This window comes from Mus caroli, unplaced genomic scaffold (genome assembly GCF_978045245.1).
Source record: "Mus caroli unplaced genomic scaffold, Mus_caroli_1 scaffold_1, whole genome shotgun sequence".
Lineage (NCBI taxonomy): Eukaryota > Metazoa > Chordata > Mammalia > Rodentia > Muridae > Mus > Mus caroli.
The window spans coordinates 52,198,575-52,213,746 of record NW_028227256.1 but is presented as its reverse complement, the minus strand read 5'-3'; the positions used below and the strand labels follow the sequence as shown (position 1 = coordinate 52,213,746).

At 36.4% G+C, this 15,172-nt stretch overlaps 1 protein-coding gene across 3 annotated transcripts in view; it reads left to right on the top strand.

Moving 5' to 3' along the window:
- Boll (boule RNA binding protein) overlaps positions 1-15,172 on the top strand; it is a 125,828-nt gene that overhangs the window by 88,112 nt on the left and 22,544 nt on the right. The window contains exon 11 of one of the 3 annotated variants that reach the window (XR_015047024.1): positions 9,827-9,962. The exons of 1 other annotated variant lie outside the window; for it this stretch is intronic. Coding sequence is in view for 1 of the 2 variants with exons in the window: in XM_085837408.1 (XP_085693534.1) it covers positions 9,827-9,850 (24 nt within the window). In the remaining variant the exon portion in view is untranslated. Of the gene's footprint in view, positions 1-9,826; positions 10,089-15,172 lie in introns of those variants that run through there. One more of the 3 variants, XM_085837408.1, reaches the window with a different exon arrangement.

The following is a 15,172-nucleotide window of genomic DNA, read 5'->3' as shown; positions in this document are numbered from 1 at the left end:
AACTGTAGACCAAATATTCAAATATATGAGCCTACAGGAGCCATTCTCATTCAAACCAGCCATTCTCCCAAGTCTGGTAACCTCTATTCTGCTTGCAACTTTCATGGGATGTGACCTATCGAACATGCTTGGGTGACCTTTGGACCAATTCATTTTCAGGTTAATTGATCCTCTTCAAACAGAATATGAAATATAGTATGGCCAGGCTGTGGTGGCGCATGCCTTTAATCTCAGAACTTGGGAGCCAGAGGCAGGCGGATTTCTGAATTTGAGACCAGGAGACCAGCCTGGTCTACAGAGTGAATTCCAGGACAGCCAGGGCTACACAAAGAAACCCTGTCTCAAAAAACCAAATATAGATAGATAGATAGATAGATAGATAGATAGATAGATAGATAGATAGATAGATTTCTTTTTGTAATTTTGAGTAATTTCTATTTCTTTCCAATCTGTTTTTAGTTTAACCTAGATTATTTGATCAAACACCTATAGGCTATTCTAATACTGGATTTGCCATAAGTTCTTACTAGCCAAAATAGCTGTCTGAGGTGGAAGACCACTAAAAAGGTAATCAGAATGAGTTATTAATTGGGTGCAACTTTCAGTAATCATACTGAGTAAGTTGGGCAAGTTTCTCTCATTCTCTCATTTATATTTCCTAAATTTTATGTAGATACATACAATCATATTTATATATATGATATAAAATAAAAATAAAACTGTTTAAACAGATAGGACTAACATCAGGGTACAGGAATGAGAATACAAAAGAAGTGGAGGCTATAAATGGGAATATGTTCAACATAAAATATAAACATGTGCAAAACTTAAAAAGAAATTCTTATTAATTACTGTGTGAAGTTATGTACTAGTTGACATGAGAGTCTATTTTTTAAGTACCTTTAAAGGGAAATCTAACATATAGCACATCTAATTTTTATATCAAAATTATGTTTCCATTCATGGTTTAAGCATTTTTTTTCTGCAGTCTATTATTCTTCCTAATTGGACATATCATTTCTCATTTTTTTTCTTACTATCCCTTAAACTCAGACCACTTGGATGGGCACCCTACCTTTCATAGCATAAGATTCAATTTATGAAACCATACTCCCTTACAGATTATTTTTCTAAACTTTTCTTTATATAACATCTTCCTCCACTGTGAGGATGAGAGTAAGCAGTGGAATTTTATACCATATTACATACTCTGCTAATATTGTAATTTTACCAGCTTTGGGAAAGCATAGGGATGAAAGATGGGGATTATTTTTCATTCCAAATGAATTAGTATTTCTTAGTATGATCTATTCAAAACACAATGGATGCTCCCATACATAAGATATTTATTCCTAGACACCAGTAAATGCCTCAAACCTCAGATAGTACCTAATGCTATATATACACACAAGCATTAATCTGATTACACAGCTAATATATAACTCAATCGTTTGGGAGACTCTGCAGCATGGATATGATGAACAGTATGGTAGTTCACATGCAGAACATGTTGGATTGAGACAACATAAGCAGTTTTAAAAAGATAAATTATTTCTGGACTTTTCCCATATTAATGGTTTTGGGGCCACTATAAACTACATGTAATATAAACCTTGGAAAGGGAAGCTTCAAATAAGGTAGAAACCTCAGTATGCTTCTGCATTGGTTACTTGTCTCATTGCTGCAACAAAACAGACAAAACTCTAAGAAAGAAGGGATTTATTTTGGTGCACAATTTGAAGTCACAGTTCGTCATGGCAGAGATTTCATGGAGACAGGAGCCTTGTGAGCTTGAAGCAGCCAGCCATGCTGCATTCACCGTCAGGATGGAGAGAGATTCGTGATGGTGCTCAACTTTCTTTCTCTGTTTTATTCATTCTGCGACTTCTACCTCTAGAATGGTGCCACCCAAACTGAGGGTGAGTCTTTCTATCTTCTGTTAATCTAATCTAGATTATCACAGACAACCATATCTTAGAGGCTTATCTTCTTGATGATCCTAAATCCTGTGAAATTGACAATATAAGCATAACATATTTATCACTTATCAACTTGACAGCTGTCTTTGTTGTTGGGTGTTTTATTGTCAACTTGAGACAAACTAGTGTTATCTGAGAAGAACGCACAATGGAGAAAATGACCCAGCTTGTAGAACATTTTCTTAATTAGTGATTGGTGTGGAGGATCTATCCCATTGTAGGTGGTCCTCTGAGTTGCATTAGAAAGTGGTTTTGTAAAGTGCCTTGTGTTAGATAAGAAAGTGGTCTTTGGTTATATTTTTAAACAGCAAGCTAAGCAAGCCATGAGGAGCAATTCAGTAAAAGTGTCCCTCTATGTCTCTGCATCAGTTCCTGCATCCAAGTTCTTGCCTTAATGTAATGTGACCTGTGAGTTATAAGATGAAATAAACCCTTTCTACCCCAATTTGCTTTTGGTCATGGTGTTTTATCACATAAATACAAACTAAGACAATAGCCAAGCACAGACTTAAGCCATAATCTTCTACTCATCCACATAGACTAATGGCCATCTCATAATACAAAATGTATTGACTCCAACTTTGTCCTTATTAGTTCCAAAACTGTTTAAAAGTTAAGTTCAGAGTCTCTTCTGAGACTCAGGAAATCTCATGGTTCTAAAACATATAAAGGGAACAATGGGAACATGGCAAGGGAAAGATTAAACCAAAGCAAAGTCAAATATATATATATACCTAGAAAACCCCAAATCCTTTAGTTCCATGTCCATCATCTGGAGCTCATGGTGAAATAGTATGGACACCAAAGTATGCCAATAGCTCTACCCCTCCAGCTCAGCTGGCTGCTGCACACATAAATATGCACTTGGACTGGCTCAATTTTTGTCTACTGCTTTCTTTGATAGACATCCATGGTCTCCAGCACTTTATAGTCTACATCACAACTTGGACCAAGTTTACCAAGCTCCACAAAGTATCCCCTCAGAGTCTTTGTAAGAACTGTGACCCTGACACATAGTGCCTGACCTCATTGGCACTAAAGATCTGTGGAACAAGACCCTGTACTCCCCTTCCCCCTGAATGAAACATCATTCATGTCTGCAAAACCAAGGCCTCAAAGATAATGTCAAGTCCTACTGCCGCATCAGGTTGGAACCCAGCCCCCTTGGATCACAACTGTAGCAATTTCTATATGCCTTGATGGCTAAGTCTGCAAAATCACTTTCTTTATTTTACTGGGGGAAGTGTTTAGCAGTGATCTCCTCCTGCAGCAGTCTCAGTTCAGATTATCTCCTCTCATAAATTTGCACTTTCATAAGTAGGAACATTTGATGGAGTCTTGTTTTCAGTTCTCCCTTCCTGTTATCCTACTGAAGAATAATGTTTCTTTTTTAACAATTACAGATGCTTTGCTATCCGTATTCTACAAGTCCATATTTTTTAATTTGCTCACACAACTTTTCTTGCTAAAGTTCACTTTTTGAATCTTTTTACTCTCTTACTATAGATATGAATAAGAGCATTGAAAGGTAATCATGCCACAAAATGAATGATGCCCTGCCTTGAAATTTCCTCCACCAAAGATATTAGTCTATTATTTTTTTTTAATTCAGCCTTACATAAGTTCCCAAGATACAGGCAGAAGGCAGCTAGATTCTCTACCAGAATATAAAATGAATGGCTTAAATGAAGTTCCTGGTTGGGTCTTTGTTTCCCTCTGAAACTTTATAAGCATCCATTCTGATGGCATTATGATGATCTTCCAAACCTCCACCATAATTGTCTGTTGTGCTGCAACAAGTAACTGACAAATGGTACTTAAGGATTTATTTTTTTTAAGTGTTCATTTATTTCCATAGATTTAGGGAATTTTCTCATAATACAGTTACTAAGTTTCTGCGCCTTTAGTTTTGTCATGGGTCCTTCTACCCCATGGATTCTTAGCTTTTGATCCTTGATCATTTACTATAGCTATTAAAAGTCGTAGTCATTCTCCTCTTTAATTTTTTGTATTTATGTCTGAATATTGTATTTCTTCAAACAAGTCCAGCTGGTAGTATTTCTTCTGTTTGGTATAATCTGTTGGTGATATTTTTCGTTGTGGTTTTCATTTTTAATATTTCTGTTTATTTCACTTTCTTTCCTTAACTATGTTACTGTCTTCTTCTCTAGATCCTGAGTTGATTTCCTTACTTCAGTCTCCTGCTTGCTTATATCCTCTTTTAAGTCATTGATCAGTTTTACAAGTAAACATTTGAATTCTGTCATTTTTTTCCTAGTTCAGTATCTTTGGATCTGGTAATTAAAGAGTTTCAACTTTTTGGAATCATGTTGTATTTTTTATTTCTTTTGTTTCTGTGTTGAGGTTTGTGCAGCTAATAATAGATACACATCTTCTGATTTTATTTGGGAGTCTTTTTAGTAAGCAGTCCTTACTTGGAAGTTCAACCCCAATACCACCAAGAAAGGGGAAAATGAACTAACACACTAGGAAACACCATGTCCCCAAATAACTAAATTACTTTAAAATGGTTAAAGCCAGCAGGGCAGTTAACATAGAATACTAGAAGCCTCTTCCCTGCGCCTGGGTGATAAAGGTCAGTGAAAATGGTTCACAGTGAGCCTTGCAAAGGTGGTATTGTCAGCTTTGGCCCAAAAGCTTCTTTGTGCTATAAAAAGAACTTAATGCAGAGACTCATAAGTGATCAGAATGCTCAGCCCTAAATGGGACATCTATATCAATGTGCCAGTGCTCAGGAGCCTCACAGAAGAGGAGGACAGAAAGAGTATGGATGAAGAGGGTTGCTGTGAAATGCCATCTTCTGGACATGAAGTGGTCATTGCACTCATGAGCTCGCTGCACTTAGGCCTACCTGCGTAAGCTCAAGCCAAAATGGTCAGTCAATAGTCTAACTGGCAGTGCTAATTAATTAGACTCAGTGCATTATCAAAAGCGGGGGATGCAAAGGTAGGAGATCAACCTATTTGGGAGCATCAGAAGGATTGGAGGGAGATCTTAGATATGAGCAGGGTACATTATATTATATGGATTAAATAGCCAAAGAATAAATAAAAGATGTTCTTTTTTAAAAAGACAGAGAGAGTTGTTTGTTTGTTTGTTTGTTTGTTTTTTGAGACAGGGTTTCTCTGTATAGCCTTGGCTGACCTGGAACTCACTCTGTAGACCAGGCTGGCCTCGAACTCGGAAATCCACCTGCCTCTGCCTCCCAAGTGCTGGGATTAAAGGCGTGCGCCACCATGCCTGGCTGAGAGAGCTTTTTAATAATTCGTTTTATGTGCATTGATGTTTTGCCTGCCTGTATGTGTGGTGTGTGTGGGTGTGGGTGTCAGATGGTGGAGTTACAGACAGTTGTGAGCTGCCATGTGGGTGCTGGGAATTAAATCCAGGTCTTCTGGAAAAACATTCAGTGTTCCTAACCACTGAGCAATCTCTCCAGCACCAGACAGAAAAACTTTTTACGAATCATGAAAGTAAAATAATTAAAACCAACTATCTACCAATGATCAAAGAAAATAAAATGGCAAAAATACAGTTAGATGTTTAAAGTTATGTAAGGTAAAAGTAGAAACAGTAACTGAGGGCTTGGTGGATAAGGAAAAAAATAGTGAGAATCTCGGTGGGTAAAAGCATTTGAGTTTGATCCTAAGACTCCACACCTCCAAGAAGGAGGGAACTCACATGAAGTTGTACTCTAACCTCTAAACATAGGCTGTAGCATACGCATCCTTTCATTCATACACACAATCATGTACACACACAAATAATACATAATTTATAATTTAAACTTTTTAAAAATAAATAGTAACTGAGTGAATAATGGAAATAGGGAAAGAGGAAAAAGAAAGGCTAAAGGATCAGAAGACAAAAGAATGTTAGGAAGAAGAGAAGAGAGCAAGATGGAAAAATACTGGTCACACAATAAAGAAACCTGTGTAAGCATAGGAAATGGGCTGAGCTGCCTTTTTTTAAAGTGCTTAAATATAACTCAGCTATACCACTCGTGTGAATTTACCCAAAAGGTTCACATGTCTCAGAGGTATTTGTACTCTAGTGCATAGTCAGTACTGTTCCCAGGAGCTAAGTTATGGAACCAACCTAAAATAATGAGTGGAGAAAATGTATACATATGTACATGTGCAGGCACACACACAATGAAAATTTTCAGCCATAGTGGACAGTTGATGGAACTGGAGATAATCATGGTAAGCTGATTAAGCCAGTTTCAGAAAATATCATATATTTGCTCTTATTTGTGGTTTCTAGATTTTATAGACACATAAGTTCATCTATGTATATAAGGTGTGAAAATGTCTGAAACAGGAACCAATCAGTAATAAAAATGTGGGCTTGCTCAATGTGCACTAAATACTCTTGTGTGGGAATGTCTTCATGTAACACAGTACCATGTACAATGGATATACACAATGTAAAAATCAATATTTCACTCAGAGGAATCAAATGACAGTATGCCCACATTAAAACCAAATTATGTATTAGGTACAGAGGGCATAATGGTGAACTGTGCTTCACAGTATACTTAAGGAGTCATGAAACCGTTCTACTTTATTTTAAAACTGGAAGTAAAAGGAGAGAACTAGAAGTCAAACCTACAAGTAAAAAGGACATTTAGGTCAAATAAAAGGATTCAATATATAGTGTTTTTAAAATAATAATAGAGGATATAGAACAAAAGAAAATTTAAAAAGCAATAAAATAATATTAGGAAAAACAATATACTGGAGCAGCTTTTTTTCCGGAAGTTCTCTGATATTGGATTCTGCCAGCTGAAAGAGTTTTAGTCATTTAAGGTTGGGGGTTCTTCTGTTTGTCCTGTCCGGGCTGGTGTTGTGCCTAAAGTGTTTGAGGGGCCATTGCTGAGCAGTGTTGCAAGTCACTAACCTTTGCCTGCCAGGACTCACTATGACCACCTTTAACTTCTCAGGCTGGGACTGGGTAGGTTCAGTCACTGCAAAGACTGGCTGGTGTGTGATAGCGTGGCTAAGCCTAGGCACGATGTTTCTCTGGAGTGGGGTGGAGAGGTAAATGAAGCACTAAGGTGTATTCCTGGAGGGCCTTTCCGCAGCTTCTCATCCTTGTCAGTGGTGAACACCCTGTGGACAGAGAAGATTGCTTGTAGCGGCCACAGGCCTGGGCTTTGGAATCCTCAGACCAGAAGTAAACATGTTCAAGGCTTGCCTCAGTTCTAGCCGCCTACTGGCTCGAGGATATCAGTTTCTGTTGTGGTTATCTTGAAAGATAACAAGATTGTCAGGGCTACAGACAAGAAAGCCTTCATGGCCACTGCCAAGCCAAGAGGCCAACCAGCAGCCATTTCTCACACATGAGCTGTGGCAAATTGACTCTAGGCTTTCTGAAAAATTGTTCCTTCTTCTCTGGCCTCCAAGGAAGCTTTATCTTAAAGAGCAAATGGTTTCTTCTCAAGATAGTGCCTCTTCTGGGACATGAAGAAACAACAGCTCTCCACCACTACTGACTAGTTTTATAGGAATTACTGCCCCACCAGAATCCCCTACTGGATTTGAGGCTTTCAAGAACTGTGGCTCATCTTATGGATAACTCTGCTCATCTGCACTCACCAAGGCACCAGGGTTAGCTTTTAGATGATGCTTCTGTGCCCCTGCCACAAATACATTTGCTGTTTTCCTTTTGTTCCCTCAGAGTTTCTGTATTTCAAGACATTTGCCTGTCCTTTTGTGGTCTCTAATATTCTCTCTCCCTGTGGAATGGTCTATTGTGTGCTATCCTGAGACTTCTCATTTGCCATATTAAAAAAAGGCAGCTTCTGGTCCACCATCATCCCCTGGAAGTCCGTCATTTATATCTTAATTATGGTTTAATATGATGCTGATGCTTTCATTCTCTTCCTGCTTAATCCTAAAACATTACCACATGGATGGTGGCCACAGCTTCCTCAAACTGAAAATCCTGAATAGAAAATTCCTAATCCTTTCTATTTCAGAATCATCATCATTTACATGTTAACTTGCCCATCATATTCTCAAAGATCAAAATAATGGTTTTCTGATCCCTTAATGCCATATAGTCTACTTTATATATTAGGCCCATTTTTTATGCCTCTGTAACTTACTAAGAATAAAAAAATCATTTCTCTCTCCACTGCACCAAAATCATTTTTTGTCAAAGCTCAATTGTTGTATAGTTGGGTTACTATCTATTTCTTCAATATTTCTCTACCTTCAGTTTCCATGCTCTTAATTCTGTATAAAATTAAATGTAATTTATTTAGATTTTTGTGTCACTGTGGGTTTTTGCAGTGCTTAAGGTTGAACCTAGAGCCTCATAAAAGTTAGGTGTGTTCTCAAGCCCCTAGACGTTTTTAGCTAAGTATGGTTTGCATGCCTGTAATCTCAGTCACTAGGGACACTGAGGTTAGAGCAAATTCAAGCCTATTTGGACTATATAATAAGACTCAATCTAAACATAATTGGTAAATTAATTAATTAAAATAATATATTCCCTTTTGTCACTTTCATTAACTTTTACCAACATTCTTACCAAAGTCTTTACTTTTAACTAATTTTTAGCTTTCCAATGTTTGCTATCCAAAATTATATGTATTAAGGATATAAAATAAAGCTATGTAGTACTGCTTCCTGTTTTCTCTAGATACACTGAGTCTTTAACCAAGAAATCTGATATACATCAAACCCCTTAGAGATTTATAACATATAGATGGTACAGCCAATAAGCTCTAAGTAAATTAGGTGTGACTAGAAGTATTTTATCACAATAGATAGCACTCATCTAACAAATACTTATCACCTTACACTGATGTCACAGTGCATAATACTAAGTAACAATGAGCAATATTGAATGAGCTGGTAATACCCATCTATAAAGTTTGGTTTTAGAAAAACAGATAAGTTTTAAATTAAATCAAATTAAAATTATATTTCCTCAGTTGCATCTAGCCACTTTTCAAGTGCTAAATAAATCGTGCATAACTAATAGCTACTGTGTCTTACTGTGTAGATATAGAGCGTTTCCATTAACAAAGAAAATTTTATGGGACAGTGCTGCTGTAGAAATTGCAACCTCTGGGAAATGTTCAGCCTTGGTTTCCAAAACAAGGAGTTAGCCAAGGCCCATGGTGCTAACAAGGTAGTTGCAGCTAGGTTGTTTCTAGTGGCCTAACTAGTCATTTTTGTTATTTGTTAGCTTAGAAAGACATTATTGTTGTATTAATTCTGGTCTTAGTAGAATTCATCTCATTTGTGATGGCTCCCAAAATTGCAGTCAATAGCCTACTGAGACAGAAGTCATTTAAAGACTTTCCTGGGCTGGGTGTCCAAGCAGGCACCCTATTAATAATGTTAACAGCACAGCAACAAAAATCCCAGTACAACATGGGTACATGGAAGTCCTTTGATTTTTACTGATAATTACCTATATGCCTATCCTATCAGTGCCAACTCAAACATTGCTTTTTGATTTTGTTGTTAATCTTCTAGATAGCCTTCTGCCAGACACTCATACACTTTTTTTAAAAATACATTTTTATATCCACCTAATAGAAGTTACTATTGTAGCATCACGTGTAATCATGCTGACCTACACCATGACACTAGACAAGAGAGTGTACAATGTAGACTGTAAGTTCTTGGAAAGCAAGAGCTGGATTCTGAATGTCTGCTAATAGCTAGCTTCTCACGCCTAGCAAACTGATTTCATGAGTACCGCATTCTGCAAGTCTTTAGTAACTGTTGGTTATGTTCTGCACTCATCTATTCTTACTCTTTCTTCACTTCAGTCTTCCTGATCTGTATTTTCTCTTTACTTAACAGACAGTGTGGAGCATTCATTATTAAGACAATTGGGCAGCTCTAGTCCAGCTCAACTGATTTCTTGTCCATTGATCCTTGTGTGACCAAGATCCAGCTTCAAGGAACCGGCTAGAAGCTGCCCGTTGTGAAACTTAGGGTTAGTTAATACCTCACCATACTTATTTATTCCATAATAAGCTGTCTGAATTTGGCATTTGCTTTTACTGATGTTTTACAAGTTTTAATTAGGTAGATGTGACATTTGGCTTTATATTTGTTAGTTTAATTGAAGTAACACTTCCTAGATGTTTTATCCATTACATAAATAATAACTATAGCAGTAATAGTGAGGTGTCTTTCATTTTCTCTACTTGGTGTTACTTCTTTTAATCTCAAAAGTTTTAGAAATTTTGTTTTCTATCTTTGATATTTAAACAGTTTGGATAAGAGTCATGTCTAATAGAATTTTAATTCTCCCATAACTTATAGAATGTACTAGCCTTAATGGTTTCATTTTGTCAATTTGCTTTGCTGTATTATCACTTACTATGCTTTGTTGAATTTTTTTTGTTACTGCTACTCATTTAGTGTTATTTCTGCATGGTTTTCTGAATTTAAATAGTATTTAATACCTTGTGCTAACATCTTCCAAATATTAGAAATACTACCATGATCAGTATTCTTTTTTTTCAGCTTATTAATTGAACTATATGAATTTTTTCTAATATTTCAGATAAAAGTGTAACCTCATACATCATCTATTTGATATCAAAGTTTATATAATGTTGATCCACCTCATAGAATTTTTATAAAAGAAGGGCTCACTTCTGACATTATAATATACTTTTCCAGTGTATTAGTTCTCTTAAAATGCTCTCTTCCTTTTCTCACTTTTACCAATCTATACAATTACATATGATTAATTTAGTAAGACAATTATTTTCATTAAATGCAAAATTATTTCTTATATCAAAGGAAAACTGTAGATTCTAGTTACAGGGCCAACTCACATTATAAACTTAGAAAATGGTAGAAGAGATTAATTGTTCAAAAGATGGAGGACAAGTCATATGTTTCTAATCAGGAAAATTTCTGTAGTAGGACAAGAAATACCTCTTTTTATATTTATTAGAAGTTCTTTCACTGGCTTGTTAACTTTAGAACAGAAAGAGAAAGGTCCAAATATCAACATTACCCTAATAATTCTCCCTCTCCTCACCTGTCCGAGCCCCACATGCATTCCATGCTCAGCAGCAGCAGTAAAAACAGAACTAAACCCCAGATATTTTCCCATGAGTCAAATAAGCTTTTTTCTTCTGAAACCATAATAAGTATGTTTGTCAGTCAAATGGTTTCCTGAGAATGATAGGACCCCATTTATATATACTGGCATATGAATATCTCATGCACTAATTATTCTCAGTTTTAAAATGTAATAGACTAGTAAGTCCCATAATGAAACGTCAAAAGAAGATTTTTGTTCTGTAATTTAGAAAAATTATTAACCAGTGATGTTAGAAATCTTTTTAACAGCACTATCCTTGAGAACAAAAAAGGTTACTGTTTGGTTTTTAAAGTGTTAAACATGATGCTAAACAAATCCTGGACTGTTAATAAAAATTAATGATGTATTATATTGAACAAAGAATTCTGATAATAATTAATACCTAGTGTGTTTCTTTACAGTTATATATACATTATATGCATACATATAAATATAAATATATATTATGTGTGTGCTCATATACATCATATATACACACATGCAATTCATACATGTATACAGTCTTGAAGTTAGCTTTATTTTGAGAAATTAATAAAAACTTTGGATTTACTGACAATTGAGTTATGGGTGGAATCATTTGTCTTTCTTCTTGGCTTAGCTTGGTAAGCCAAATATACTGCCTCTAAAAACAGAGTGAAAGGACAAAAATCCTCCTTATGTATTATAAGTGAATCCCACTCATTTATTTCTATGTTTAGTATACCTTCAATCAATTTTAAAGAAAGTTTTTACTTATTTAGTGCCCATTTTGAAAAACCAATCTGAAGAACACATCTGAAATTCACTGTGCTAAGATGAAATTGAAAATATAAAATCAGTGGATACAGTCAACATGAATTTGCAACTTGTTATGCCAAAATATCAGATACATTTAAGATAGAAAGGAATATTCAGAATTTAAAACTTTAACTTCATCTTGATTAGGTGATTTCTTCAGACTGGAATAAAGTCACACACAAAAATTCTTTGCATATTTCCCAAAAATCATACTTGGGTAAGGTTAAAATTCAGAATCAAAGGCCTGGAAAGAGCAATCAGGAAGTAGCCAATTCAACTCACCACACTTCAGGGTTACATTGGTACTTCTAGACCTATACTTTTGACTAAAATTTATTCTGGACTTTCCCTAGACATAAGGCAAAGGAAGTCTGGAAAGAGCCTCAGTTAGGAGAGTGCTTGTCATGAAATCAGAAGGACCTGAGTTCAATTCCCAAAACAGTGTAAAAAGGCTAGGCATTATAACTCACACCTGTAATCTCAGTGCTGGAAAGGAAGACTCCCTGGGGTCACTGGCAGTCAGTACAGCCTAACCATCAATTAACAAGTCATGCTAGAAATCCTATCTCAAAAGACAAGATAAATGCCACCTGAGTTTACCCTCCACACACAGATGCATGCACCCACACTCATGTGCAATGACTGCACACTGACACACATACAATATAGACCACATACCAGAGGCAAGATGAAAGACTTTGCCTGAAGGATGGATATCAGTGATGTTTATATTGCTGGCATAGTAGTATATTCCTTTCATCTCAGCACTCAGGAGGTAGAGAAAGGTGAATCTCTGAGTTCAAGGCCAGCCTGGTCTATATTGAGAGTTTCAGGCCAGCCAGAGCTACATGAGACCCTATCTCAAAAATAAAACCAAATTAATGATGATGGTAATGATGATGATGGTGGTGGTGGTGGTGGTGGTGATGATGATGATGGTTCTGTCTCTTTCGCTTCTGTATTTTCATCAATGTACATACATTCTTAAAGGTATGCTTTCTGCTTTCGTCTTTCCATGATAAACACTATTTTCTGATTACCATCTACAGTAGCTGCTACTTGTGGTACCTGCAACAATTTTTTGACTCTGCTTGTATGTACTGGACAAATTTTCTACCCTATACATTCTACTTATTTCTCTCAACTATCAAGTGCTACTCAAGCTCACTTACTTTATATTGCCAATTTTTACATTTTGTTTCTGTCCAACATAATTTTGTTTTTTACTGGTCTCATGGTTGTTTGTCTGGGTTCTGCAAATATGAAACAGTAGATGTAAATTTCCACATAATGAAATAAGAGATTATGGTTTCTAGTTTTATTATTTTTAGACATTCTGATTAACAAAGCATAAAATAATATAATGCCAAACTTGACTATTGTTATCTAAAAATGCATTGTAATAGACTGTATAATTAAACATTTTATGTAAGACATCATTCACTAATGAGTGGCTACATATTACATATTTCTTTTTAAAACATGTAATTTGGGGGCTGGCAAGATGGCTCAGTGGTTAAGAGCACCGACTGCTCTTCTGAAGGTCCTGAGTTCAAATCCCAGCAACCACATGGTGGCTCACAACCATCCATAACGAAATCTGATGCCCTCTTCTGGAGTGTCTGAAGACAGCTACAGTGTACTTTCATATAATAAATAAATAAGTCTAAAAAAAAAAAAAAAAACATGTAATTTGGAAACTTCCCATCTATTTATTGGTCATTTACTCAAAATAATGTACTTCTTCATAAGCAGAAGGCACAATTTCATTATTTAACAATATATGACAATGATTTTCTTAAGATAGTGTCTTAACCATAGTTTGCATTTCTATCAAAATGTATACCTATAGAAGTCATTGTCATTTGGTATTTGTGATGCTCAGTTTTGATTGTCAGCATAACAGGATCCAGAGTCACTGAAGACACGAATCTGTGGGTGTGTCTGTGTTACCTTGGTTAACTGAGATTTTCTCCATCTCCATCCATGCTGGGATGTCAACTAGTGTTGTCATTGTTCAGATCTTTTTCAAGCAACTATATTGTTGAGATGCCGTGGATACAGCTTCCCTGAAAACCTTTAAAACACAATCTTAGAGTAGTGTTATGGTAGATATTTAATCTCACATTGGGGTTTCTACCCCACCTTTGATCATTTAGTTCCCAGATAAAAGACACACAAACTTTATATTTATAATAGGCCTTAATTAGCACTACAGCTAAGCAGATATCTATTCTCTGAGCTATAGCTATTTCCCTGAATTATAACTTGCCCTGTTCCATCTGGGCAGTTCTTAAATCCAATTGACCAGCCCTCATGGACGTATTTTCATTACTCACCTTACCCATGCTGTCTTCTCTTCATACACTCTCTCTCCCCTTCTTTGTGGTCTCTGACTCCAAACCTACATCTCTCTTCTGCCCAGCTACTGGCTGTAAGCCTCTTATTTCACCAACCAGGGATACATTGTCGGGCAAAGTTATTATAGCATCACTTGTGTAAGGGCAGATTCTCTTATCCCTGGGAGCAGCCAGGCTGGTATTTAGCATTACAATACATAGCAATAGACCAAACCTTAACAGAGTAGGCTTCTTGGTTCTCTGACTTTTAATATATTTCTGCACCCTCTTCTCCAATGTTCTCTGAGCCTTAGGGATAGGAGTTATGTTGTAGATGTACCAGATAGAGTCAGGCACCTCGAAGTCACTTATTCTCTGTGGTCTGAACAGTTGTATATTGCTATAGTAATCTTCACTTCAGCCACTGCAAAAAGCAGCTTCTTTGATGAGGGATGAGAGCTCCACCTATCTGTGGGTATACATAATTAGAATACAGGTAGAAATTATACTGGTTTAGGAAAGTTTCAGTAGTAGATCATCCTTTTACTGTTCAGATCTCAGAATGAAGAGATTCCCTTGAGTCCCTAAAATACTTTGCACTTCTTCTAAATAGTGTTATGACTGTTAAAAACTGTGGAGACTTTAACTGGATGCATTTTTCATTATGAGGTGGCCCTAAGCCTATGCAGACAATCAGTGGATGTCAAGTTTACAAGGGGTAGACCTGTGAATATTGTCAGCTCGATAGCTCTAGAGTCCCTGGAAACAAGCCTCTCAGGGTGTCCAGGAGGGACTTTCTATATTAGAAGTCAGCTGAGGTGAGAAAACTCTGATGTGCACAGCAGCACAGTCTATAGACTTGTCTTCTGGAAGGAAGGAAGGGAGGAAAAGAATGCAGCAGCATTCATCTCTTGGCTCCGTGGTTGAAGGCACACGGTAACCACCTGCTTCACGGTCCTGTCACCA